Raw genomic sequence first — 23,161 nt, forward strand, 5'->3', positions numbered from 1 at the left:
GTACACAAAAGAATGAAAATTAATTACTTACTTTCTTCATGAGCGAATGAGAAAGCGCCGAGCTCTCCAGAGTAAACACCTAGACGAAGAACAAAACTTAACAAGTTTCAAGTGGTGACTCTTTGTGAAAACAGGGAAGGGGGCAGCTGTTCTCCTGAGTGATCGTGGGCCAAGACCGAGGCCTCACCAGAGACCCTAACTACACTCCTCCCTCCCCACCTGACTGCTGCAACACTCTGGATATATGACGCCTACAGCCCTGTTCCACCCTGCAAGGAGCTCAGAAGCAGGACTGTTGCAGAAGTATCCTCCAGGCACTGCCAGCCTTCTACGAGGAGCGGCAGGAAGACAGATCTGGATCCCTGGGTGACTTGAAGTAGATCAGCAAGAATGTCCAACTCCCAGACATTTAATGGCAGCAGCAACAAAAAGGGCCTGCCCATAGAGTCCGGCCATTGTCTGAGGCCATTCCTGCCAATGCTTCCTCTGAAGTTGGTTAGGAAGGTGGGAACAAGAGGAAGGACCCTCATAATGATAGCCACCCCTCCCAGTGAAGCCTGCCTGGCCCGAGCACTGCCTTCTTTTTTGGTGCAAGTTTCCCCTACTACCAAGCATTTGGCAGCCGAGAGTAAGATTTTAAAAGGTCCTGGGATTTATTCCTGATTGCTTAAAATAGCTGTATTTTTATATGCACCTGGGTTTATACTACAGCACATTTTTATGTTTTTCATCTTTGTAAACTTCCCAGAGTGTTTTGGTTATTAGGCAGTACAGAAATGTAAGAAACAAATCCATGGATACCCTGCCTGCCTTAAATGAAATGAAGAATATGCTGAACAGCAGAAGTGCATTTTTGTGTGAAAGGAATGAGAGCTTTGTTCACTTCTATACTCAAAAGCAATGCGATTTTTTGAAATTCAAAGTGCATGCCTTTTGTACCAGTTGGCAGAACTCCAAGTTCTAGTAAAAAAACAGAGTAGATCCCACAAGCTTGAAGCCTCAAGAAGGGCAATTAACTGCTGGATCTGGCCACTGCTTCCAAAAGCACCAAGTTTCTCCTGCCTCCTTAAGTTTCTGAAAAGCAAGGGAGTTTTTATTTCAGTTGGGGTCCATGTGGGAATTCTGGGAGATCAAACTGGCAATTAGGTGGGAAAAAAGAGTGCTAATTGAAGATGTGTTCACATCTTCCAAATATAAATGGGAAATATGATCCATTCATTATATGATCTGGCAGGAACTAACAGATTAATTCTGTTCTAGTCAGTCAAGATTACAGTCTATTATCATGATTTATACAGGCAAATGCAGTTATAAATACTTAATGCTTTATTGCACTTGGGCAACGGGACTAAGGCCGGAGGCCAACAGCTTCAAGGTGGGGTTTTGGAGAAGGATTTGACAGAAAGAAATTAAGTGAACCAGAGTGCTAGAGGCAAGGGATGGAATGAGGAATGTGTGAAATGATTTCCAAGAAGAGGGTCGTGGAAGGTTGAGGGTGCAGCCTTAACGGACATGCAGACCATCCACTGCTCTGATGAGGAAGGCACTCAAAACTGATAGATCTAAAACAACATATAAAAATCTAAACAAAGCCAGCCCATATTAACAGCAAGCATTCCAAGCATGGGGACAAACAAGAACAAACCAGAGAGCCAGTGTGGTGTGGTTAACAGCACAGGACTGGGACTCTGGAGGTCTGGGTTCAAGTCCCTGCTCAGCCATGGAGCCCACTGGGTGACTCTGGGCCAAAGTCACAGACTCTTGACCCAACCTACCTTGCATGGTTCTTGTGGGGATAAGATGGAGAGCAACAAGAGGAGAATGACGACAGCCGCTTTGTGTTCTTTTAAGAAGAGACAAAATCAGGATATAAATTTATCAATAAATAATTAAAAAAACAGACCTGTTCCACCCCAAGGTGATGAGCCAGCAGGGGAAGGAGGCTGCCGTCACTGACGCTCAGGCAAACGCTCTTTGGCTTGAGAACCTGTGGGGTGAAGAGAAAACTTTCAACTGTGCTCTTCTTTGCAGTTCCAAAAGTTCACCAATAAAGCATTTCCTTGTGCAATGCTGTCACTACCTGGCAGCTACTAAAATCCCCCAAATCTCAAGCAGAACTGATGAAATCTTAAGGATAATGCATGCGTTTTTTTCACTAGGTAAGCATTTGTGGCTGGAACGCACAGAACACTGGTTATTACAAGTGTCTACAGGGCCATTTTTAGAAACCAGGTTTTTTGCACTGGGACCACATCCATTAGCTATGCCGGGTCATACAGGAAAGAGGAAACAGGTTTTTGAAAACGCGAAGGCAGCCGATGGAAATGCCACTTCGTGCTACATGCTTGTCCTCTGACGAACTGTGGGAAAGGCTTCCTGGAATTCTGGCCCCATGCTATTTGTGGATCCTATCAAGACGCTACTGTAAGAAATGGGATTTCACCATTGTTCCGGGGGCTCTTACATCCAGCACTGGCAAAACGCTGTCAATGGCCAGCGTGCCAGAATTCATCTTCAGAGTGCACGGTCCTTCCTGCCTCCCTTTTAGTCTGTTGTGCAAAGACAGGAAGCAAGCCTTTTAAGTTGTCACAGGACAAGAGATTTATGACAGCATAAACTTCCATGAGCAAGAGCCCGTTTTTCTGAGGGATGATATATAAGATCATGATAATTAAGACCAAGCAGTGGGACTGCAGAATTTTATTAGCATGTCACCATATTTCAGTCATTAGGTGCTAGAGGTAATACAGAACGACAGACTTAAGGAAGGAGACTTAACTGAAGTCTGGAGGACAGGAAAAACAGATGGCTGGACTAATTCTGTTAATAAAATCCAAGCACAACAGCAGTACGATCACTCTGCCCAGAGAATTTAGCCTCTAATCGGTCACAGCCTATCAGTAAGCTAAGCCTGTATGGTTAAAAAAGTGCATTGTTTGCCTTTTAAACACAGCAACTTGTGCCTGTGAAAGATTTGAGCATCTTTCACCAACCTGGCTCATACAGCGTGACAGCAAGGGTGGGGCAAGTGGGAGAAGCGGGCTACTTGCCACCCAGGAGTGGCTCCTTCCCTGATGCTGGAAGTGCTGCCTAAACCCGACTGCGTGGTGCAAGTGAGCCCTTGGGGCGAGTACGGACGAGACAGACTGCAACTCGATGGACGCTCAGACAGACCAACCTGGAGCACGCTTTGAGTTTTATCTGCACTGAACCTTTATCTGTTTATCTGAACCTTTATCTGCACTGAACCTTTATCTGAACAGAACTGAACCTTTAAAGGAACCAGCCTCGTCCCTCCTCGTACGCTCAAGCTGGCAGGAGCAAGCCATGTCTCCCTTGCCCGCTCCCCCGAACTGACTGACGCAGCATGGTAATCTACAGGCCCCGTGCAGGGAGACATCACAGCGGTTTTGGAAGGCCTACTCACTTTCTGCAGAGCTTGTATGTACTGGGATGTTCGGCTCGAATCGTTCAGTTCCCCGAACCGTGGCCGGTTCCACAACAGGTGGGCCTGACACCAACACGCGGGACTCTCGACACGGATGGCGCTCTTCACGTCTGCATTTCTAAAGGTTGGGATATCATCACCCACTCGGTCCTGCGTTCGCCTCAGATCAGCTCTTACGTATTAAGGGACAGTTTACCAGGCATTTGTGCCAGTGTTCGGCCTGAATTGTCTGTGTTCAGTGGAGTAAAGGAAAGCGTTGCTGCAGGGCTGGTGGAGAGCACCCAAGCCCTGGAATGACAAGCCCTGGAAGCGGATCCAAGAGCTCCATGCCCCTCTTCACACACAGGAAAGCAAGGACAGAGCAGAGCCCCTCACAGAGTGATCCCATGCCTGTTCAGACAGGAAAAAAAGACCTACACCCCCTGCAGGCCCTAGCCAGCTATGCTGGGAGCTGTAGGCTTTTCCATGCCTAAACAGCCAAAGGAAAGTGCCTTAAACATCAGGAAAAAGTGGAAAGTGTAACACCGCCTTGCTGTATTCCCTGGCACAAGAAACCCCCAAGGGTCTCTCCAGGGGTCCTCCCAATCTCCCACCTATAAAGGCTCCTGGTTTGGAAGGGTTCCAGGGTGGTCTGCTTCCAGCTCCCCTCTCAGAAAAGCGAACTTTTATGAAAGTAAGGTGCCTCATACACCTAGAAAGTGGCCAGGTTAGCTTTTGGCTCCCTGTCTTAGAAATGCCTCGTCACTCTTGCCAAGCTTCCTGTCCACAGTGAGGGAAACTTCCAAAAGGACAGCAGGCAGCCCCTGAGCTGCACTTTCGCCTTACTGGCTGCTGCAGTTTGCAGACTCTCCAGGGAAAGGGCCAGAAGCAGAGGGGCCTTGCCAGGGCTGGGGGCCCCTAAGGCACAAGGGACCCTGCCCACCTAGCTGCAGGCCGTCTGCTATCACAGCAGCGCTCTGGGCTTAATCTGCAGAAAAGCAGCTCCCATGCTGCTCATGTGAAACGTTAACAGGTCTCCCATTTTGGTTTGTGCACCTGTCTTGCGGACGCTGTGGCTCTCCAAGCAAGCAAGCAAGCGGCTTTCCCGAAAAGCAAAAGCTAGTCACTAGTAAGGGCTTAATTGCCAGAGTATAGCCCTCTGGGTAACAGATCTGGAATAGCCAGTAGGAAGGGAGCTGTGTACTCTTCCACTTCCTGTTGGGACGACTATTACCATTTTCAAGGGGTTTTTTAACGGCATCTGTCCCTTGAAGGCATTCTTTAGCACAGCGTTCCCCACGCTGGTGCTTTCCAAATGCACCAGACTACGATCTTCAGCCAATGGCCATACTGTCCTGAAGACTATGGAGCTGTAGTCAAATGCATCAAGAGGACAAGAAGTTAGGAAAAGCTGCTCTACCTTCATATATCCTTGTTCTCTTTTCAGGAAAAGCAGAGAACAAACTCAGGCAGTTGTTAACACTGGTGAAGAATTCTGTCTCTCAGACTCAGAAAAAGTGTGAAGCACAGGAGATACTAAAGAATAGTTCTAAAGAGCGCATTATGGTAGCTGATCCAATTATTCCTTAGAGCTATTTTCCAGATGTACTATCACCGAGACTTTCTCTTCTCACTCTGAAGTACAGTTGCTCCGCAGCTTATGCTCAGAATTCTCATTACAGAGCACTTAATCATACCAGACAATAGCCCAGGTTTAATTACATTTCCTTAAAATAACGACCCTCCTCAGCTTACATTCATCGAGAATGCAGGCCTTCCAGCCTAGCACTCTTCAAATACCTCTTTCTGCTTTTACCCCAAGCTTTTTACCTGCCTTTCTGGAGCTTGTACCACACCGAGTAATCGTCATGAAAGGCCGTCAGCTCCACACACTGGCCCTGGCGAACAGGCTGTTCCGTTGGAAGGAAATATACACACTGCATCCAATGATCTCTCCACTGGAAAAGTGTGAAAGGGAGTGGGGGAAATGCACGAATTAAGGAGCAGCAGACAAAAGGGCAGCGAGCAGGCACGTGGGCTCCATTTCAGAGACACAACATACGGCAGGAGGACAACTTGGCAAGGTGTTTGCAAGACCTCGGTTCATCTTTCCTTGACAGGAAATGCCCAGCGAGTTTGCACGCAGGTGTGTGCACCACAGAAAGTGAACTGCTATGTTCGTCCACTGAGCCTGTGTCAGTGAAGACCAAAGCATGTCTGTGAAAGGCCCCTGTTCAAACTGGACGGGAGAAAGGACAGGAATGCAAAGCATGGGCACAATTTCAGGAAGTGCTGAAGAGGGCTGCACTCTGGTGAGATCAGGAAGCAGTGACATTGAGCACGTGCCTCTGAGGTGGCATGCTGGGCAGGTTCAATATGCAGGTGAGCAGATGCTCCTAACATAAGCTGCCGCTCGCCCAGAGCAGCCTTCCCCTGATCCACTGCACTCCGGGCGTGTTGCTCCACTGGCAGCTTGAGTCCAACACGTTGGGAGGGTGCAGAGCTGGGCAGGCTAGGCATCTGCGGGGAGCGAACGCCATCCTTTCATCTACACGGGTCAGCAGAGTCTCTGCTGATAAACCAGATGCCTGGAGCGATGGCCCAGCCAAAGGGGGGCACCGCACTTACGACACCACAGACTGCCACGGAGCTGGGGCCGTGCCTCAACTGGAACACTGCCCCTGAGCACGCCGTGCTGGGCGTATCAGCACGACTTTCTCCTGTGCCCGGCATGCTCACCAGTGGCCTTCCAAAGGGATGGCCACAGGGCTCACGCTCCCCCCGCCCACGGCCGCATCCAGAACCACATTCGAATCAGGCCTAGCAAGGAGAGCGACACATTTTCCAGAGAGCTAGACAAAGAACCACCTAGGAACGTGTTTTCCATCCACCCAGTAGCCTTAAAGGGTTACCAAGAGCAGAGAAGTTTTCAAGGGCTGAATACGTTACCGGGATATCTTCAGAAGCAGCCTGTGCCCAACGGGGGGCCATTGTACATTTTATCGATCCTGCGGGGTCCATGTCTACATCCCACCAGGAGAGGACCACCTGGGCTTTGCCAGACGCGATGGTCTTCAGCTGCACCGTGTAGCAGGCAGAAGCTCTGCTCACTCGCTTACTGAAGTCTATGCTGTGGAAAAGAGTGAACTGCAATCAGCTCGTTCTAAAGAACCCGCTCACTTGCACTGTGAAACAGCACATGCAAAGGACCAATGGCCACAGGCACACAGGGAGCCAGGTGGTGTAGCAGTTAGGAGCAAAGGTCTCGGACTCGGGGGACCTGGGTTCCAGTCCCCGCTCAGCGTTCAGCAAACTGGGCAACTCTGGGCCAGTCACTGACTCTCGGTCCAGCCTACCTCAAAGGGCGGTTCTTGTGAGGATTAGGAGAATGATGTAAGCCACTTTGAGTTCTTTCTAAGAAAAACGTGGGCATAAATCAAATAAATATGCACACAGCATAACTGGCTGATGTCAACAGGACAAAGCTTTTTTAAAATCCCGTCGTTATTTGTTTTTCGGCGCCAGGTGAAGACCTTTTTATTCAAACGTCATTTTAATTGTTAATACTATTTATTTATTTTATTCTTCGGCCAGGGCGACTTATTTTATATTGTTAACCTGTTTTATATTTTTACTGTATAATATTTTAATTGATATATTTGTGAGCCGCCCCAAGGCTTCGGCGAATGGGGCAGCATAGAAATTTTCTAAATAAATAAATAAAAATGGCAGAGATGAGGCTGCATGTTGTGAGTGTCACCAAGAGAAGCAGCACAGCCAGCATCATCAAGCCATCACGGTACGTCAACGTATCGGGTGACATCTTGCCAACAACTTTATTCCTCATTAACGATGGGATTCTAGAAACTTAATACATTCTTTTTGTTGTATCCACGGGGGTGAGTGTGTCTGTGTAACTCCACACATCATACGGATGCACTGGCACACCTTGTTTTATTGCGCTTCCCAGATACTACATTTTCTACAAATTGACAGTTTGAGGCAACCCTGTCTTGAGCATCTGCTCACTTTGTGCCTCTGTGCCACAATATTTCAAACTTTCTTTCATCACTATTCAATTTGTTATGGTGATCTGTGATCTTTGATTTCCCTATTGCAATTGTTCTGGGGGACCACAAATCATACCCATGTAAGACAGCTACTATCTCATAATAACTTTTAAGGGGCGAGGGTTGCGCTTCTCATGGTACAGCAAGAAAGTGGTTTCTTGGGATGGAATCTACTCCTGGTGAAAGATGCCATGAAGACTGTTGAAATGACAAAGGATTTAGAAAATTGCATAAACCTTTGGGAGGACTGACTCCAGCTTTGAAAGGAGCTCTCCTGAGGGTAAAATGCTATCAACCAGCATTGCATTTTAAAGAGAAATCTTTTATGAAAGGAAGAGTCAACAGATGCAGCAAACTTGTAGTCTTATTTTAAGAAATTGCCACAGCCTCTCAGCCTTCAACAACCACCTCCCGGATCAGTCAGCAGCCGTCAACTTGGAGGCAAGACCCTTCCCCAGGAAAAGATTAAGACTCACTGAAGACATACTGCTATCGCACACTTAACAGACTACAGTATAGTGTGAACATAACTTCTATATGGACTGGGATACAAAAAAAATTGTATGACTTCCTTTATTGTGTTATTCGCTTTATTGCAGGTGGTCTGGAACTGAACCCGCAATATTCTGAGGTAAAAATTGGCTACCAGTTTGATTCCAGCACAAACCAATGAGCTGATTTTATCCTTTTAAAACTCTACATCACCTAGAACCCAGGGTGTTTGAGGTCATTCTCCCTTATGGATTTGCCCAGTCGCTAAAATCTCTCTCTGGGTGGGGCCTGCCTGATCACAGCTCTGTATCAGTAGAATCCATTCATCTGGAACCAAATGAAGGCACTTGCTGATTTCTTGGCTTTTCAAGGGCTACTACAGAGGTTTTGCTCTGCTGCTGCTTTTACTCTTCTGCTGGATAGGTTTCTTTACAATTGTTACATTTTAGGATCCACGACTTTTAGAACAAGTTGCAATCCACCTTGAGAATTGAAGATGGAAAAGCAGGGAATGCCATGCCTTAATTCTATACAGACATACCTAGAAACACCACCACTCACCTGAACATTTTAACGACTTCACTGAGTGCTGTGAAGTCGTGCAAAGGCACCTGATTCAGTTGAATATCATAGACTGAAGGGGCTCCAGGACAGTTCTCCATTTCTGGAGGGGAGACGATAATCTTCTCGCCATCTTCTGCTTGGACATGAATGGGCAATAGCTTGTTCCAGGACCACATTCTTTTGGATTCCACTAACTGGGCATACACTGTTGCCCTGTGAGGCACTGCCTCGCATCCTTCCTGCTCAAGAAAGACAACAAAGGCATTGAGTAAGGTTCATTTGACATCAGGTGTGAATGTAAACTTGTCAGAAAAAATGTGGGGTGCACATAAAACTGGGATTCAGGGGCAAGAGACGAAGCCTGCTCGTCTACAACGTCTCTTGACTGATTGGGCCAAGCTGCCTCCTCTGAAATTTATTGGAACTGCTGCTGAAGTCACTGCTTCATTCAGTGAGTGTACACAGGATCATACCTTTACTATAATTTGTTTCCTCATGTCTCCATGCCATTCCCCATGGTATGAGAACATCCTCAAAGCCGATTGTTTTTTAAACTGGATACAGTCAAACTAGATAAATGCTCTCCATTCTAAAGATGCTTCTCTTACAGAGGTCCTATTTATTTATTTGATTTATATCCCACTTTTTTTTTTCTTACAAAGACCTCAAAGCAGTTTCCATCATTCTCCTCCTCCTGGTCTCAGTCTTATCCCCACAACAACCCTGTGAGGTACACTGGGCTGTGAGTCCATGACTGGCACACCACCACCCAGTGGGCTCCATGGCTGAGCTAACCCACATCACCTGAATCCCAGTCCTGCACTCTTAACCACTGGACCACACCATCCTGTTGAAGCCAAGGGTAACAGAAGGGCTAAATGATTAGCTACAGTATATATATGGGAACACATCCACCGAGTGGCGCTATCACAGAAAAGCGTGCAGCTCATTCCTCACCTGCACAAGGTACCTGTGGGCGTGCTCATAGGAGGGCAATGCCCCTTCTCCGATCAGTTCGGTATCAAAGAGCTCTGTAATCAGGATGTTTGCACACGAATGCATGTCTCCATCTAGGAAGCAAAACGCGGCACAGTCAGGGGTGACCAATTCTGATTTTAAAAATAAAAGAATCTTGCTGTAAGCAAACCTGGAGTTAAACATGAATAGTCCAAGCTGTTATTGGAGGAATCAGACAGTTCCATTGGAATTTTGCTTGGAATTTTCCTACCAAACCTCCACAGTTTGACTTGCAAGAACATTCTCAGAGTGTTTAAGAAATATGACAACAGTCCATTGCCTTCAAATATCAACAAGTTGATTACTGCTCTGAGCGCTGCTTTGCTTTGCTTTTCTTCCACAGAGCTGCACCTTCCATCTTTCCCACTCAATTCCCTTCTCTGCTCCCCAACAACACAAGGCCAGAACTGGAGAAAGCAAGCTCTAGGAACCTAACTTCTAAGAAATTTAGTAGTCAGCATGCCACAATCTTTCACAATCTGAGAAAGGCGAGCTAGATAAATCACAGGTTGGAATTAAGATTGCCAGAAGAAATATCAACAACCTCAGATATGCAGATAACACCTCTCTAATGGCAGAAAGTGAAGAGGAACTAAAGAGCCTCTTGATGCGTGTGAAGGAGGAGAGCGCAAAAGTTGGCTTGAAACTCAACATTAAGAAAACTGAGCTCATGGCATCCGGTCCTATCACTTCCTGGCAAATAGATGGGGAAGAAATGGAGGAAGTGACAGATTTTATTTTCCTGGGCTCCAAGATCACCGCAGATGGGGACTGCAGCCATGAAATTAAAAGACGCTTGCTCCTGGGGAGGAGAGCTATGGCAAATCTAGACAGCATACTAAAAAGCAGAGACCTCACCCTGCCAACAAAAGTGCGTTTAGTCAAGGCTATGGTTTTCCTAGTTGCACTGTATGGCTCTGAAAGTTGGACCATAAGGCTGAGTGCCAAAGAATTGAGACCTTTGAACTGTGGTGCTGGAGGAGACTCCTGCGAGTCCCTTGGACCGCAAGGCAATCAATCCAGTCAGTCCTAGAGGAGGCCAACCCTAGCTGCTCTTTAGAAGGCCAGATACTGAAGATGAAACTCAAATACTTTGGCCACCTAATGAGAAGGAAGGACTCACTGATGCTGGGAACAATAGATGGCAAAAGAAGAAGGGGATGGCAGAGAATGAGGTGGCTGGATGGAGTCACTGAAGCAGTCGGTGTGAGCTTGGGTGGACTCCAGGGGATGGTGGAGGACAGGAAGGCCTGGAGGAATGTTGTCCATAGGGTCACGATGGGTCGGACACGACTTTGCAACTAGCAACAAATGCCACAATCTGGTCCACAGATCACACTTGCAATTCTTTTGCTGTTTCTTGGGGGACAAGTGAAATGATGAGCACACTGCCTACCACAGCTTGTTTCAATTTTCAGTGAACAAGCCAGGATTGCCCCATTTCAGGGTTGTTTTTAGACACATGTACCCAGAGTTAGGTGCTAACTCAGGGTTGTTTCAGTCATAAACAAACTGTTTTCTGGGAAGTTACCTATGTGCTCTGTTCACCGCCACAATTCCTAGGTCAAATAACCCAGGAACTGCAGCCTTGATGTGTGATGAGTTTTTAATGCCATGCTCTACAAAGGCTAAAAAGTGGTATTTACATATGAGGAACTCAGGTTCAAACCCTTGCTCGTCCAGGTTGGCTTTGGGCAAGCCACTCCTTCTTAAGGCTAGGCTCAGACGTTACACTGGAGCTACATCCAGTGTTTCCACAGCACTGTATGAGAGCAGCTGTCTAACCCTTTCCTGAAGGCTCAGTTTCTCCCTGGGACTCCCTCTCCCCCTTGGGGGTGGTACTGAGATTCTGCAAGATGGTGGCTGGCAGGGAAAGGAGTCAAAAACCCTTTCCCTCTTCTCCTGCTCTCAAGAGGGAACTTTGGAAGGGAAAGTTCCCTCCAGCCTAATACAAAGTGCTAGCATTAAGCTCATTCTACTTCCAAAGATCTGTGGGAGGATAAGCAACTACTTGAATTCCTCACTGGGGGAGCAAAGATGCAATCCAAGCAGGCTTTGGGATATTGTATACACAACACACAAGAAGCAAGGAGACGCAAACCCTTAAGCAAGAATAAAATTAAGCGAACTTGCATAAGGTCTTAAGTGAACTCTGTGCTAAGGGCTTAAGAGTTGGAAGGACCCCAATAAAGTTCTGCTAGGGCTACAGAAATCCTGAGACTACAGCTCCAAACCCCCTTCAGACGCATTTCTGAGTTTTCTCCACAGCCACAAGACTGACGGGAAATTCAGCTCCACACCCAACGCAACACTGTGCATTTTTACAGCAGAGGCACAGACACAGAAGAAGTGCAACCCTGAGCAACACTGCCAGCTAACGCAAGGCAGGAGCCATTGGAAAGGCGGACTTCTCAGTGGTGGAAATCCCTCTCCAGGGAAGGTCACCAATGACAACACAGTTATCCTTTGGAAACCATGCAGAAATGCTTTCATCCTCCCAGGCTTCTAAATAATTCTTTCTTAGCTGCTGCGGGTGTGTCTGTTTTCCTGGACTGCGGTTTTCAATGGCAGTTTTCCTGTGTTGTGTTTCATGCGAGCCACTCTCGAAGCACGTCTGAATGGTGGCAAATGAAATGTTAGCATCAATAAAGTGACATTCTTTGTTCTAGGCAGCGCAAAACTGGTGTCCGCCCTAATCTTACCAGGGCCCACTGTGACTTCCGTGGAGTGCTTGTTGATTATCTTTATCTTGTCACTAAAGCCATTTTTCTTCACTATCTTCACAGCTGCATCGGCCATAGGCTTGAAGACCTGCAACAGAATAACCCTGAGTGTTTATACAGAGCACTGCAACTGTTCGAATCCGTTCAGCTCAGCTCTATTTCCTCACTCATCTTTTAAAAAAAAGCTCCAGCAAGCAGGTTAGTATGGCTCCCATCACGAACCGGGGTCCCTTGGCAAAGTTGCGAGGGAGGGAAAATTTTCTGCCGTGATAATTTCTAAAAAGCAACTGTGCTCTGGGGCAACAGAAGCCGCTCCCAGCCTGCCAGAGCCCGAAACCTTAGGAGTCAAGCACTAGTGCACAGCTTCCTTGTCGCACTGACTCCTGATGCTTTGGCCAAGCAAACAGGAAACTGCCTGTCCAACCCTGAACCTTAGCAGTGTCACAAGGGGCGTGCACCTCCTCTTCCCTGTAATGAAGGGAGTTTGGAGGGGGGAGCCCAGATCACCACGAGATGACTGAGTTTGTTACAGAGGAGAGAGAATGCAGATGGCAACACTGGTGGCAATGCTGTGAATCAGGGATTGAGGCTGCAGTCCTTGCATACTTTAATGGAAGGAAGGGCAACCTGTGCTCAACTGAGAGGTCGTTGAGGCCCCATCGGTGCGGCTGTTCAAGGACAGGCTGGACATGCACATGGCAGGCATGCCGTGAGCAGAGCCGGCTGGAGCCGGGGGTCAGACTAGATGGCCCGGGAGACCCCTTCTGGCCCGCTCTGTTTCTCTGCTTCTACGTCTCCTGAAGTTGCCGATCTATGACTCCTCTCATCCCTCGCCATTAGCTCTTCCGACTAGGACTTCTGCTGGCCACGTGTGGCTCACGTCCACTTTGCTCAAAGAAAGCCCCTCTGAGCTGAAAGCCCACGATGGTGCTGGAAGGCTGAGAAAGAGCGACATGCCCAGGGAGAAGCAGGGGGCTCACAGCGGAGCCACCGCTTCCACCAGGGGTGCCTGAGGGGCGTCGCAGCCACTGAGCTACTACACCAGTTCCCAGGGCATAAGACAAGGGCCGCCACATGCAAGGCGTGAAATACCACCAGAAAAATCCCTGCGCCACAGAACGGACAGTGCTTAATGCAGGGAACGCGCGCAGGACACGGTCTCTGCCCACTTAATCTTTGACACCGGACAGGGCTCAGGCCGCTGCGTGGATTTTCCAGAGGACAGAAATCGCAGCTGAATCCAAAGCCCCTTCCCATTTTCCTCTCTCTGTGTGGAAGGTCTGGTTACTGACTGCCCTGCTTCAGGTACAACCCTTGTGAAAGTGGGAGGGTATTTCATATTGGCCCAGACAATTAAAACAAGTTAAGGGTCTAATGGCATAGCCAAAGATCTGCTCTGGGGAGTAAACTTTAAGAAACCTTGTGCTGTAGCCACAGGTTAAGATGTTCAGTGATGCCCAAAGCTTCTGGCCATGCTAAATTGTGTACCTAATTAAAGCTGGAAACCTGGCAAAGCAAGGCAGCCTTTCGCTTCCCAAACTGCCAAAAACATGTTGCTTCCTGCCAAAATATAAATGTAAAACTAAAGGTGTAGGGAGAAACCAGATGGTCACAGACCACCAGCGGCCAAAATGTCTGCTTCTATTAGTCAACGGCTTAACAAAAATTATAAGCCAAAAAGACAAACAAGTCTAAATTGTAACTAAAGTACAAACCATCTTAGCATTACTATTCTGACCAAAATGTTGCTATTAATCCATATTCTTAAAACTTAAATTTTCTAATAAATCATTTGTACTGCAGCAAGGTCTACGCATGCTGCAGAATCAGGTCATGGGGCCTGAGGAGGCTGAATGGATGGAGCAGTTCAGGCACCTCTTCAATGCTCCACTTCGTCTTGTTTTTAAAACTTGCTGCAGCAAGTGGTACAAGCAGCTTTTTATTCATACATTCTTTTATTCATCCCATTTGTATGCCGCCTCATTAGCTGTAGGATCTCTGGGTGGCATTAAGAGCTAGGCACTGGTTTTCTATTTTAAAAGATTATTTTCTGTGTGGGAGCACAAGCAAAACACTGGATGCATGCTCAATTTTTGACACCTTATCAACGCCTATTTGGTTTGCAAAGAGCTTCCGCTGCTGGGGAGAACAGAAACTACATTAATGAGGCCCAGCAAGCATGTGGGAAATGGGTCCCTGGCCCGATGAGAGGAATGGTGGCACACTGAGCCTTGCTGCAAAGCGCTGTGTGTGGTGGAAAGCCCAGAGTGAAGCTTGGTGATAGAAGCATCAAGTTGTGGGGTGCTGCTCCATGTGGGGACTGGGAAACTGGTCAGGACGGAGGGCAAGATGCATGGAGAAGAATTCTAGAGGAATCCTTGTTTTGGATGACAAGAGGCCCAGGACTGGGGTGGAAGTTGGCCCTGGTGCTTGACTGTGACCCTAAACCCACAGCCAGAGTAACACTGGACTGGCTTAAAAGCAAGACCCTCAACGCCTCAGAATGACCCAGCCAAAGACCAGGCCGCCGTCGGATTGAGAATCCCTGGCGAGACTTGAAAGGCGCTTGTCCAATCTGACAGAGCTGGAGCAGCTTTGCATCCCCAAGATGTGCAGCTGTAATTGCTGCGGAGGGAGTTCCAAGAAGTACTCACTCCGGAGGGGTGGTGACTGAACACTTGCACAACCAACAAGTGCCAATGTGTTGTTATTTGCTTACTTTCTGACAGCTAGTTGTCCTCCAGAAAAGGAGCTTTGCTTGTAGACAGCAGATACCCCAACCTTGTCCACTGAGGATCCCAATTCCTATGTCACACAGTAAGTGCAGCAGAAACATTTGTTATTTTGCACGCACAAAAATAAGGATTAAAAGCTGTTTCCCAACTACAGCCAGCCTCTCCTAGACACCACTTGGGTACTTGAACTGTTTTGCTGGTGACTGCCAAAATTGAGATTGCAAAAGCCAGCTCTCAAACTGACTTTGGTGATCTCAGGAAAAAAACTGGCAAAGGGGAGCAAAGCCACGTTAAGCCCAAACTGGTGCAAAATTCCAGAGGGAACAGCAGTACGGCAGTGGCAGCCAGCCCTGGGTGCTGCTTGGGCCCTTCTGGGCAGCAGTCCTTGGTGGCTGCCCAGGCAAACCTGGCAAGGGTGGCCGGGGGGGTTGCCACTTTTGCCAAAGCTCATGAGTTCCCTGCACCCAAGACGGGGTGAGTCGCCTGGGCTTGGCCAACACAGAAGCCTACTGTGTGTACAATAGCTTAACGTTTGCAAAGTGGTGTCCTGCACAAATGATTCTTCAGTGGTACCTGGGAACAGGAGAATCATGATGCTTACCTCAACGGCATAGCAGAAATCTGCGCCGGCTGTCACCGCCATCATGGAGAGGAGTCCAGTGCCAGTCCCAATGTCCAGAACAATTGCTCTCTCCCCTCTTTCTTTCACTCTTCCCACTGCAGCACGTATACCCTGGAAATACTTGGCATTCTGTTAAGAAAGATAAGCACCTGTTATTACCCTTGATTCTGCAGCTGTGAGACAGTGGTATCTAGGCTTGATATGGTTCAATATACAAGCATTCACATGATAACCAAACCATCATGGGTTAAAAGGTATTGGCTGGATTCATACGACTTGGTTGAATACGGGTTGTCACCTAAAACTGTGCTACTGCATTGCATGAACCTAGCTATGCTTACAGTGTGATGTGTCACTCACGCATAGCCCTCTGCACAGCCCAACAGCAAACCACAGATACCCTCCATGGGTAGTCAATGACCCAAGTTTTGTAAGCACAGCTAGATTTATACAACAGAACAACCCAGAGTTCAACAACAACCCACACTCAAGGTTAAGTGTGGGATGTCATGTACTGTGAGCCCAGTAACCGGAGTGCTTCACACAGTCAACATGGGAACATAAGAAAGGGCATAATGGATCAGAGAAAAGGTCCACTAAGTCCAGCACACTGCACACACGGTGGCAAACCAGCTGCCCGCAGGATCCCTCCAGCAGGGGGGTGCAAGACCTCTGTACCCCAAGCTCCTCAGCAGCTGGTGTGTGCAGACTTGCCACCTCCGGTGAAGGAGGTAGCCCCTAGCCAGCAAGACTAGTAGCCATGGATGGCCTCCTCCTCCATCAACATATCCAATCCCCCTTTAAAGCAATTCTAAATTGGCAGTGGTCACCACTTTCCATGGCGGTGAATTCCATAGCTTAATTATCTGTTGTGTGAACAAGTACTTCTTTTCACGTCTTATTCACCCATGGGCTATTGTAGGGGTAATGAATGGTTGTTCTCCATCTGTGGGTTCAGATGACAACAATGTGTGGCCAGGCAGCAGCCACGGAAGGACACCCTATGGTTCCAGCCACTGTGGCTTATTTCGATCATGACAGCCAGGTTCTTGTTTTTCAAGGAATTATCAATAGGTAGTTCCAGAGGAAGCTGTATGCAGTACACAAGCTGTTATTAAAAACCTCAGGAATCCAACACTCCTTTTTAATGCAAGAATCTCATGTTTGCACATAAATGTTTGAAAACATGAAGGAAAACGCTAAAGCCCTTTCAGAAGGACAGTGGAAACTATTTTAGTGTTGAAATTCTAAGCCCAAATGATATTTCCATTTCACTTTTTCATGTTCAGGGCAGTAGCTCATCAAATTTTTCATTCCAAGTAAAACTCTGAACCCTCCTAGTATTGGCAAATAAAACAAAAGCTGCTCGAAACGGCTCTTTTAAATGGAATGTTAAGTCCCCAGTTGAGTCTTACAGATTTTTACCACTGAAGTCACCAAGGAGTTTTCTCTGTCCCTGCCAACTTTTACAGAGCTCTTTTCAAATAGAGACATTTAGGAGTTTGCACCTGTTTAAAGCCATATGCAGATGAACCCAAATCCCCACAGAAAGTGGTGACTGGCAGGCCTTTTTGATCTTCCCTCTCTCTGATTCATTTTAAGAAAATAACCTTTTCAAAGGAAGTCATGACAGAAAGCTAGGAGCGTCTGAAAATAAGTGAGGTGCTAAAAACACCTCTTAGCTTTGGCAAAGCTGCATTTTAAAAAGAAAAACAAAGCTTCTGAACATCACCCAGGGCTACTTTGAAAAATATTTAATCATGCTATTTGAACTAGAACATCATAGCAGCAGCAGAAAATGGGCTGTATAAGTGTCACAGAAATCCCCAACATTCAGATGGAATTGTTCATGGAGTTTATCATCACAATGCCAATTTACTAGAAAGAATCCAGTGAGAAAGTGGATCAGGGCAACCTTATGCCTGCTAGACAGCATTTAGAGAGCCAGCATTTCAGGTTCCCAAACCCAAAGTCAGGGAGAGTTCTTTGCCAACTGCTTCTCTAAGGCTGGAAAATCAACTCCCAGAAGGGAGCAAAGGGGATGTGCACCCTTTGGGATTGTGCCCTCAATTTACTAAAGCATTTGAAAGTTATCAAAGTTTTGTTTTTTCAAATTCAGCTGGAAGACTATATTTTGGGAACAGATTCAAATAAAAATGTTTATTATGCATATCCGAATGCTGTGTGTTATATCTTGAATGACACACAGCATGTTTCCTACCAGAGCCTGTGCTGCATGCAAAACAATCATGGAACTGATGCTAATGAGGCAGACATAATCTCAACTTGTTAAAAAAAAAATACTCACTCTGTCTTTGTCATTCAGCATATCTGCATAGCATGACCTGTAAATAAAATTCAAAGGAAAAATCAAAACCAGTTCAGGCTAAGAAAGTCAACTGGATCAACCAGTGTTCCTACTAAAAGTTTAAATGAGAAAAGACTGGTACAATGGATAGGATGGCCACCTCCGACCACAGCTTTGACAGACAGACATCGACCCCTTTTAGATCTGGACCACTTTCACTCTTGTGTGATTTCACCTTCAAGTTCAGTAAGCCTTCATAAAAACTGCCAGATGCCAACCAGGTGTCAACACTCGGAAAGGTAAATGATGAGTTCTTGTATCCAAGGCCCATGAAGTATGGGCAGACTTCTGAAGGTAAAAAGAGCTAGTCACTAAGCGTAGGTTCCGATGAGGGTCTGTTTGTCACTGTTCTGGGTCCACTCCTGGGGACATGTATTTCCCCTCTCGATGATTGTAGGCTGCTCTTTGGGTGAGGTTGACAGCAAAAGCAAAAAGACCTCTTTGCAACAGCGTCTCCTGCTTTAAGCTAAATCTTAGGAAGGAGGCAATATACCAAAATCTGTTGGTGAACTAGGAGACAGCTGGGAACATGCCAGCTCTGAAACAGAGCTCCATTCCCCTAAAAGACAAGGCTCGGTTCTATTTTTCTCAATCCAGAAAAAGGTAAGTGAGTTTCAAATGCTTCAACAGAGACCAACAGTTCAATTCCATTGTTTAAATCAACAAGGGATCCTCAGTTTCCCCCATCATGACTCCAACAAATAATGTGCTACTAAGATTTTAGGAGCTCTCAATAAATGGTAAATAACCTGAGCTCCCTGCTTTAAGCCTAGCTCATCTATGCAAACCAATACATCTCTAGAAAATGTGTCGGAATTATAATACTCATCATTTGCATTATCTAGTCATTCCAAAACTCTGCATAACACAGCACATCTAACGTATTTACATTAAGTCTGATTTGTTTATACCAACACCCAGAAGATGCCTTTCACCAGATCTGCTTTAGCTTCAACCAAATGCATCCCTATTTTGCAATAATTTTCAGAGGAACTAACACTGTCATTCCTTTCTCTCATTTAACAACCGGATTTTTTTTCTATATTTCTAGTAGGAACTTTATTCGGTTTTGAAGAAAGGTGACTGCATCTGACCACAACCAAATTCTGAATAAATTACGGTTGTCTGTTTTTTCATCAAATATTCATCCTTTAGCTTGTCCTGCACCAAGCTCTTAACTGAAAAGGGCAAAACCAACAAGTTGAGCATATCTTTAGTGACCCAAAACCCTGGAGTCTTTACATGTGGGTGTGCCCCCAGGAAACTAAGTAGGGGCACCATTTTATATGCACTTACTTTGAAAGAAGTACCATTGGGTTCAACAGGTCTTACTTTCAAGTAAACTAGATCAAGTATATTGAGCTGTATGAGCCATGCCATGCTTGCAGTGGTTGTTACATACAACTAGAATTTTGCTCGATCTTTTCTACTTGAACTGCATACATTTAAAGTTCAGAAAGCTTTTCAGTGATTCTCAAGGTGGTAGTTACTTGGTATAGTAAACAGGAATCAGCCCCCATCCACCCCACATAGTTTAGCTTCACAGATAGGGAAGCGCAGATATTGAAAAAAAGTGTCAGGCACATTTCATTCCATTAACGGCTCACTGACAGAATCAGATTCTACGGAAATTCTGAGTTGTGCAAACGTGGATTCCCTAAGAAGGGCAAATCCCTCCAACACATGCAAATTCCTGAAAAATACTCATTGTACTGCATTAGCCTATGTTGTAAATGCACAATTTTGGTCAGTGTTTTTTTTAAATTTTATTTATTTTTCTACAACTAAATTTGCCTAAAATTAGGTAAATTTTTTTTAAAACCTCTGAAAATCCACATGACTTGGGAAACCATGCTGTAGATCTACAGATCAGATTCATGGAAGTTCAAATTCATTGTAGATATCCTTACACAAAACAGTCTTGCAAGGTAGGTTAAACTGGAAAATAATGACCGGCTCAGGTTTAGGCAGTATGTTTTGTGTCTGCACAGGGATTTAAATCCAGGTCTCTGCCGTCTTAAGCACAACTCTCTTACAGTTACACTACACTGGCTTGTCACAGTAACATATGTGGGAAAAATTCCTTCATACTACACCTTGCAATTTCCTGGTGATAATCATAACTCTCATCTTCTTCCAACCATTCCAATGATCCCGTGGTGGGATTGGCTCTTCCACAGAAAACTTTCATGGTTGTCTTGCTTTGCTATTGTGAAGATTTTTTTTTAAATTCAGATGCTCTCCAATATTAGGCACATGATCAACAACCTATTGCAAAAAAAGAAGCTGACATTTAGAAAATAATTTGCACAAACTGCAATTCCATTGTTAACAAAGCTAAGCCTCACTAGGTCTGTTAGCCAAAAGTCAGCGTAAGGACATGCTGGGAATATTATCGGGCCATTAATAAGTAGCATGTGCCAATGAGAGAGCTTAATTTGGAGTCCATTTAGCTTGCATACAAACTGCATGATTACAGCCCAGTTCACACATCATAACTCGGCCTTTAAATAAATCATAGATCTTCCATCTGTGGTTCGGTAAGCACAGAATGCAAACCAGGAAGAGTGGCTTGTCTAGGCCCACACCCCACAAAAGCAAGAGAAAGCTCACAGATTATTTTTCTGGCTTGCCAGACAACAGGGTCCCAAACCATTTCGGGCAGGTGTTCCCATCCTGGGGTGCCTGCACTCCAACGGGGTGTGAAATGGCATTTCAAGGGGTGCAACAAAAAGGAAGGCTGCGTTGCGAATAGCCAAAACTGAATTTTATGCACTGAATTTTAAACTGAATCGTATGTACTGAGTTAAAAGCCTTTTTTAGTTCAATTCGTTCACCCACAGTACCATTTGTGGTTCAACATTCAGAAATTTGATTTCCTCTTCAAATGTGCTATTACTTTTGCAGGGAGTGTGAACGTAAATCAAACATTTTCCAGAGGTAAGGGGGAATAGAAAAGGTTGGGAACCAATGATTTAGGGCTTTAAAAGCCAGAATCAGAACCTTGAATCAGGCCTCAAAAGTAACCACTGCAAACACTACACAACAAATCTAAACATTTAGCTCCCATGTGTATTCTAGCTACTGCATTCTGCACAATCATATCATTATCTTCAAGGGCAGCCCTACACAGAATATAACCATGTAATCTAACCAGGATATAACCAAAGCATAAGGGGTTTTCCCCCCTATTTGTTAAGTTTGTGTTTCTCACATGCTTTTAATTTTTGTATAGCAATAAGCCACTGGGGCAAAATCAGCTCACTCTAGTAAAAGCATCCAGTACAGTTATCATGGGCTCAGCGAGAGACCCTGGACCAGTTGTGTTGTCTCAGCCTACCTCACAGGGTTGTTATGAAGATTCAAAGCATGTATGCAGCCTCCAAGCTTCGTGGAAGCAGTGTGGGGAAAATGTTCCAGCGAGTCAATTTAGACCATGCACACAACCACAGAGAACCCTCCACTAAAAACTCACCCCCACAAGAGCCTAGGCCAGAGCAAGTTTTCCTCTCTCTCCTTTTTGGGCTTTTGAATCTAGATCCCACATGACACCCAAACTGCTCAAAATCAAGGCAAGGAATTCTTCACAACTCAAACACTCTGCAGATGCTCAGAGACACTTTGGCTGCAGGCTTTTTAATGCTGCCGCATGAAAGAGGGTAAAAAGGAGGTAAGGAATTAGACATGTGCTCACGAGCATTTCAAAGCTATCCTGAACGCCATTTTTCTTGGAAGAAAGGCAGGACACGTCAAACAACCGCATTCATAAACAGCCGTATAACTTTTGATTTGGTTATTTTACCTACAGCCACAGAGCAGTCAAGGAAAGAACATCGGATAAAACCAGCTAACGCAGCCGCATTATCCATCCCTTTTCCTTTCCCAGCACATGCCCATGGGCCTAAGTCCCGAAAGTCTACTTTCCCTCAATGAGAAATGCACTCCACACGTGCTCAGAGACACATCGTGCCGGGATTTCTATAGGGCGCGTGACGACGACCTCGGGGCAGCCAGCCCGGCAACGAGCGCCCTGTCTGTCTGTCTGTCTGTCAGCCAGCTAGCCAGCCAGCCAGCCGACCGCCTGCGAGTCTCCCGAGGGCGGCCACACCGTACCTCGCTCGGCCTCCCGCCCGTCAATCAGGGGAAGCCACACGCCCGCCACCATCTTCCCAAGATGCAACGCGCGGCAGGGGCGGGGGAAGGAGAGCGAGCGGCTTCGCGCACGAGGCAGGGACGTCAATGAGCTACGTTAAAAAAAACACGTGAGACACTTCCGGTTCGTGATAGAGTTCTCCATTTGCGGGGCAAGAGTGGCGGCGCTACAGAAAAATCAGGGCTAAAAGTTAACAAAATAGGGACAAGGACAGGTGACGAAGATGAAAGGTCCGACCCTGTGTAAGCATAGATAGAAACGAGAGGACACGCAATGCTCAGGGACAATCCATATGCAGATTTGGACTGGGAAAAGGCTTTGCTAGCGGGGGCATGCCGGTAGTTGTAGCCTTTTTTCTGCCTATTGCGCCCTTGAGCTCCTTACCGACCTGGAAATAAGCCTTATTAAACCTATGGAGACGTCTGAGCGAACATGTGCTTAAGGGTGTCCTGTACAGGCTTACCAGGGAGAAAGTCTCATTAAACTTACTGGGCGTGACTTCTGAGAGATACGCAGAAGACCATGCTGTTAAAACACGCATTTCTGAGAAAGTTCAAGGCAGCAAAACAAAACTAAGTGCAGCACAGGACGCTAAGCGCGTTCAACAGCACACGCCAGTGAGAGGCCGTGTGGCGTAGTGGATAAGAGCGCGGGACTGGGCCTCGGGCGAGCCGGCTCAGCCATGGAGCCCACTGGGCGACCTGGGGCCAGACACAGACTCTCAGCGCAGCCTACCTCGCAGGGTTGTTGTTGCGGGGATAAGACTGAAGGTAGCAACAGGAGCCGCTTTGACCTCTTAAAAAAGAAAAAGGCGGGATAAAAATTAATAAATGATGCACAATAACCACCACCGCATCAATGTGCAAGCGGGCGCTCGCGCTTTACTATATACAATTAATGTTAAAGGGCGTTATTTACCGCTGGTGGCCGCGAGCAATACCAGGCAGCGACACCCATTCATGGTCGCCCAGAGGCTCCGCACTGGCGTCA

The 23,161-nt window shown here is 46.5% G+C and overlaps 1 protein-coding gene across 5 annotated transcripts in view; it reads right to left on the minus strand.

Annotated features, from left to right (window-relative positions):
* Positions 1–23,145, minus strand: part of PRMT7 (protein arginine methyltransferase 7) — a 47,728-nt gene extending 24,583 nt beyond the window's left edge. Inside the window, exons 1-13 of one of the 5 annotated variants that reach the window (XM_044434127.1) lie at positions 23,090–23,126; positions 22,907–22,966; positions 20,115–20,286; positions 17,959–17,995; positions 15,630–15,779; positions 12,273–12,381; positions 9,511–9,623; positions 8,551–8,792; positions 6,377–6,557; positions 5,258–5,385; positions 3,428–3,566; positions 1,904–1,987; positions 32–79 (exon numbers count right to left, since the gene is read on the minus strand). In XM_044434127.1, coding sequence (XP_044290062.1) covers positions 32–79; positions 1,904–1,987; positions 3,428–3,566; positions 5,258–5,385; positions 6,377–6,557; positions 8,551–8,792; positions 9,511–9,623; positions 12,273–12,381; positions 15,630–15,779; positions 17,959–17,995; positions 20,115–20,209 — 1,326 coding nt within the window. In that variant the 5' untranslated portion in view covers positions 20,210–20,286; positions 22,907–22,966; positions 23,090–23,126. Of the gene's footprint in view, positions 1–31; positions 80–1,903; positions 1,988–3,427; positions 3,567–5,257; positions 5,386–6,376; positions 6,558–8,550; positions 8,793–9,510; positions 9,624–12,272; positions 12,382–15,629; positions 15,780–17,958; positions 17,996–20,114; positions 20,287–21,820; positions 21,839–22,131; positions 22,211–22,660; positions 22,679–22,906; positions 22,967–23,089 lie in introns of those variants that run through there. The other 4 variants (XM_044434129.1, XM_044434130.1, XM_044434128.1 and 1 more) reach the window with 4 other exon arrangements.
* Positions 23,146–23,161: the final 16 nt, after the last annotated feature.

The sequence above is a fragment of the Varanus komodoensis genome, unplaced genomic scaffold (genome assembly GCF_004798865.1).
Source record: "Varanus komodoensis strain SLA01 unplaced genomic scaffold, ASM479886v1 scaffold27, whole genome shotgun sequence".
In the NCBI taxonomy this organism is placed as follows: Eukaryota; Metazoa; Chordata; class Lepidosauria; order Squamata; family Varanidae; genus Varanus; species Varanus komodoensis.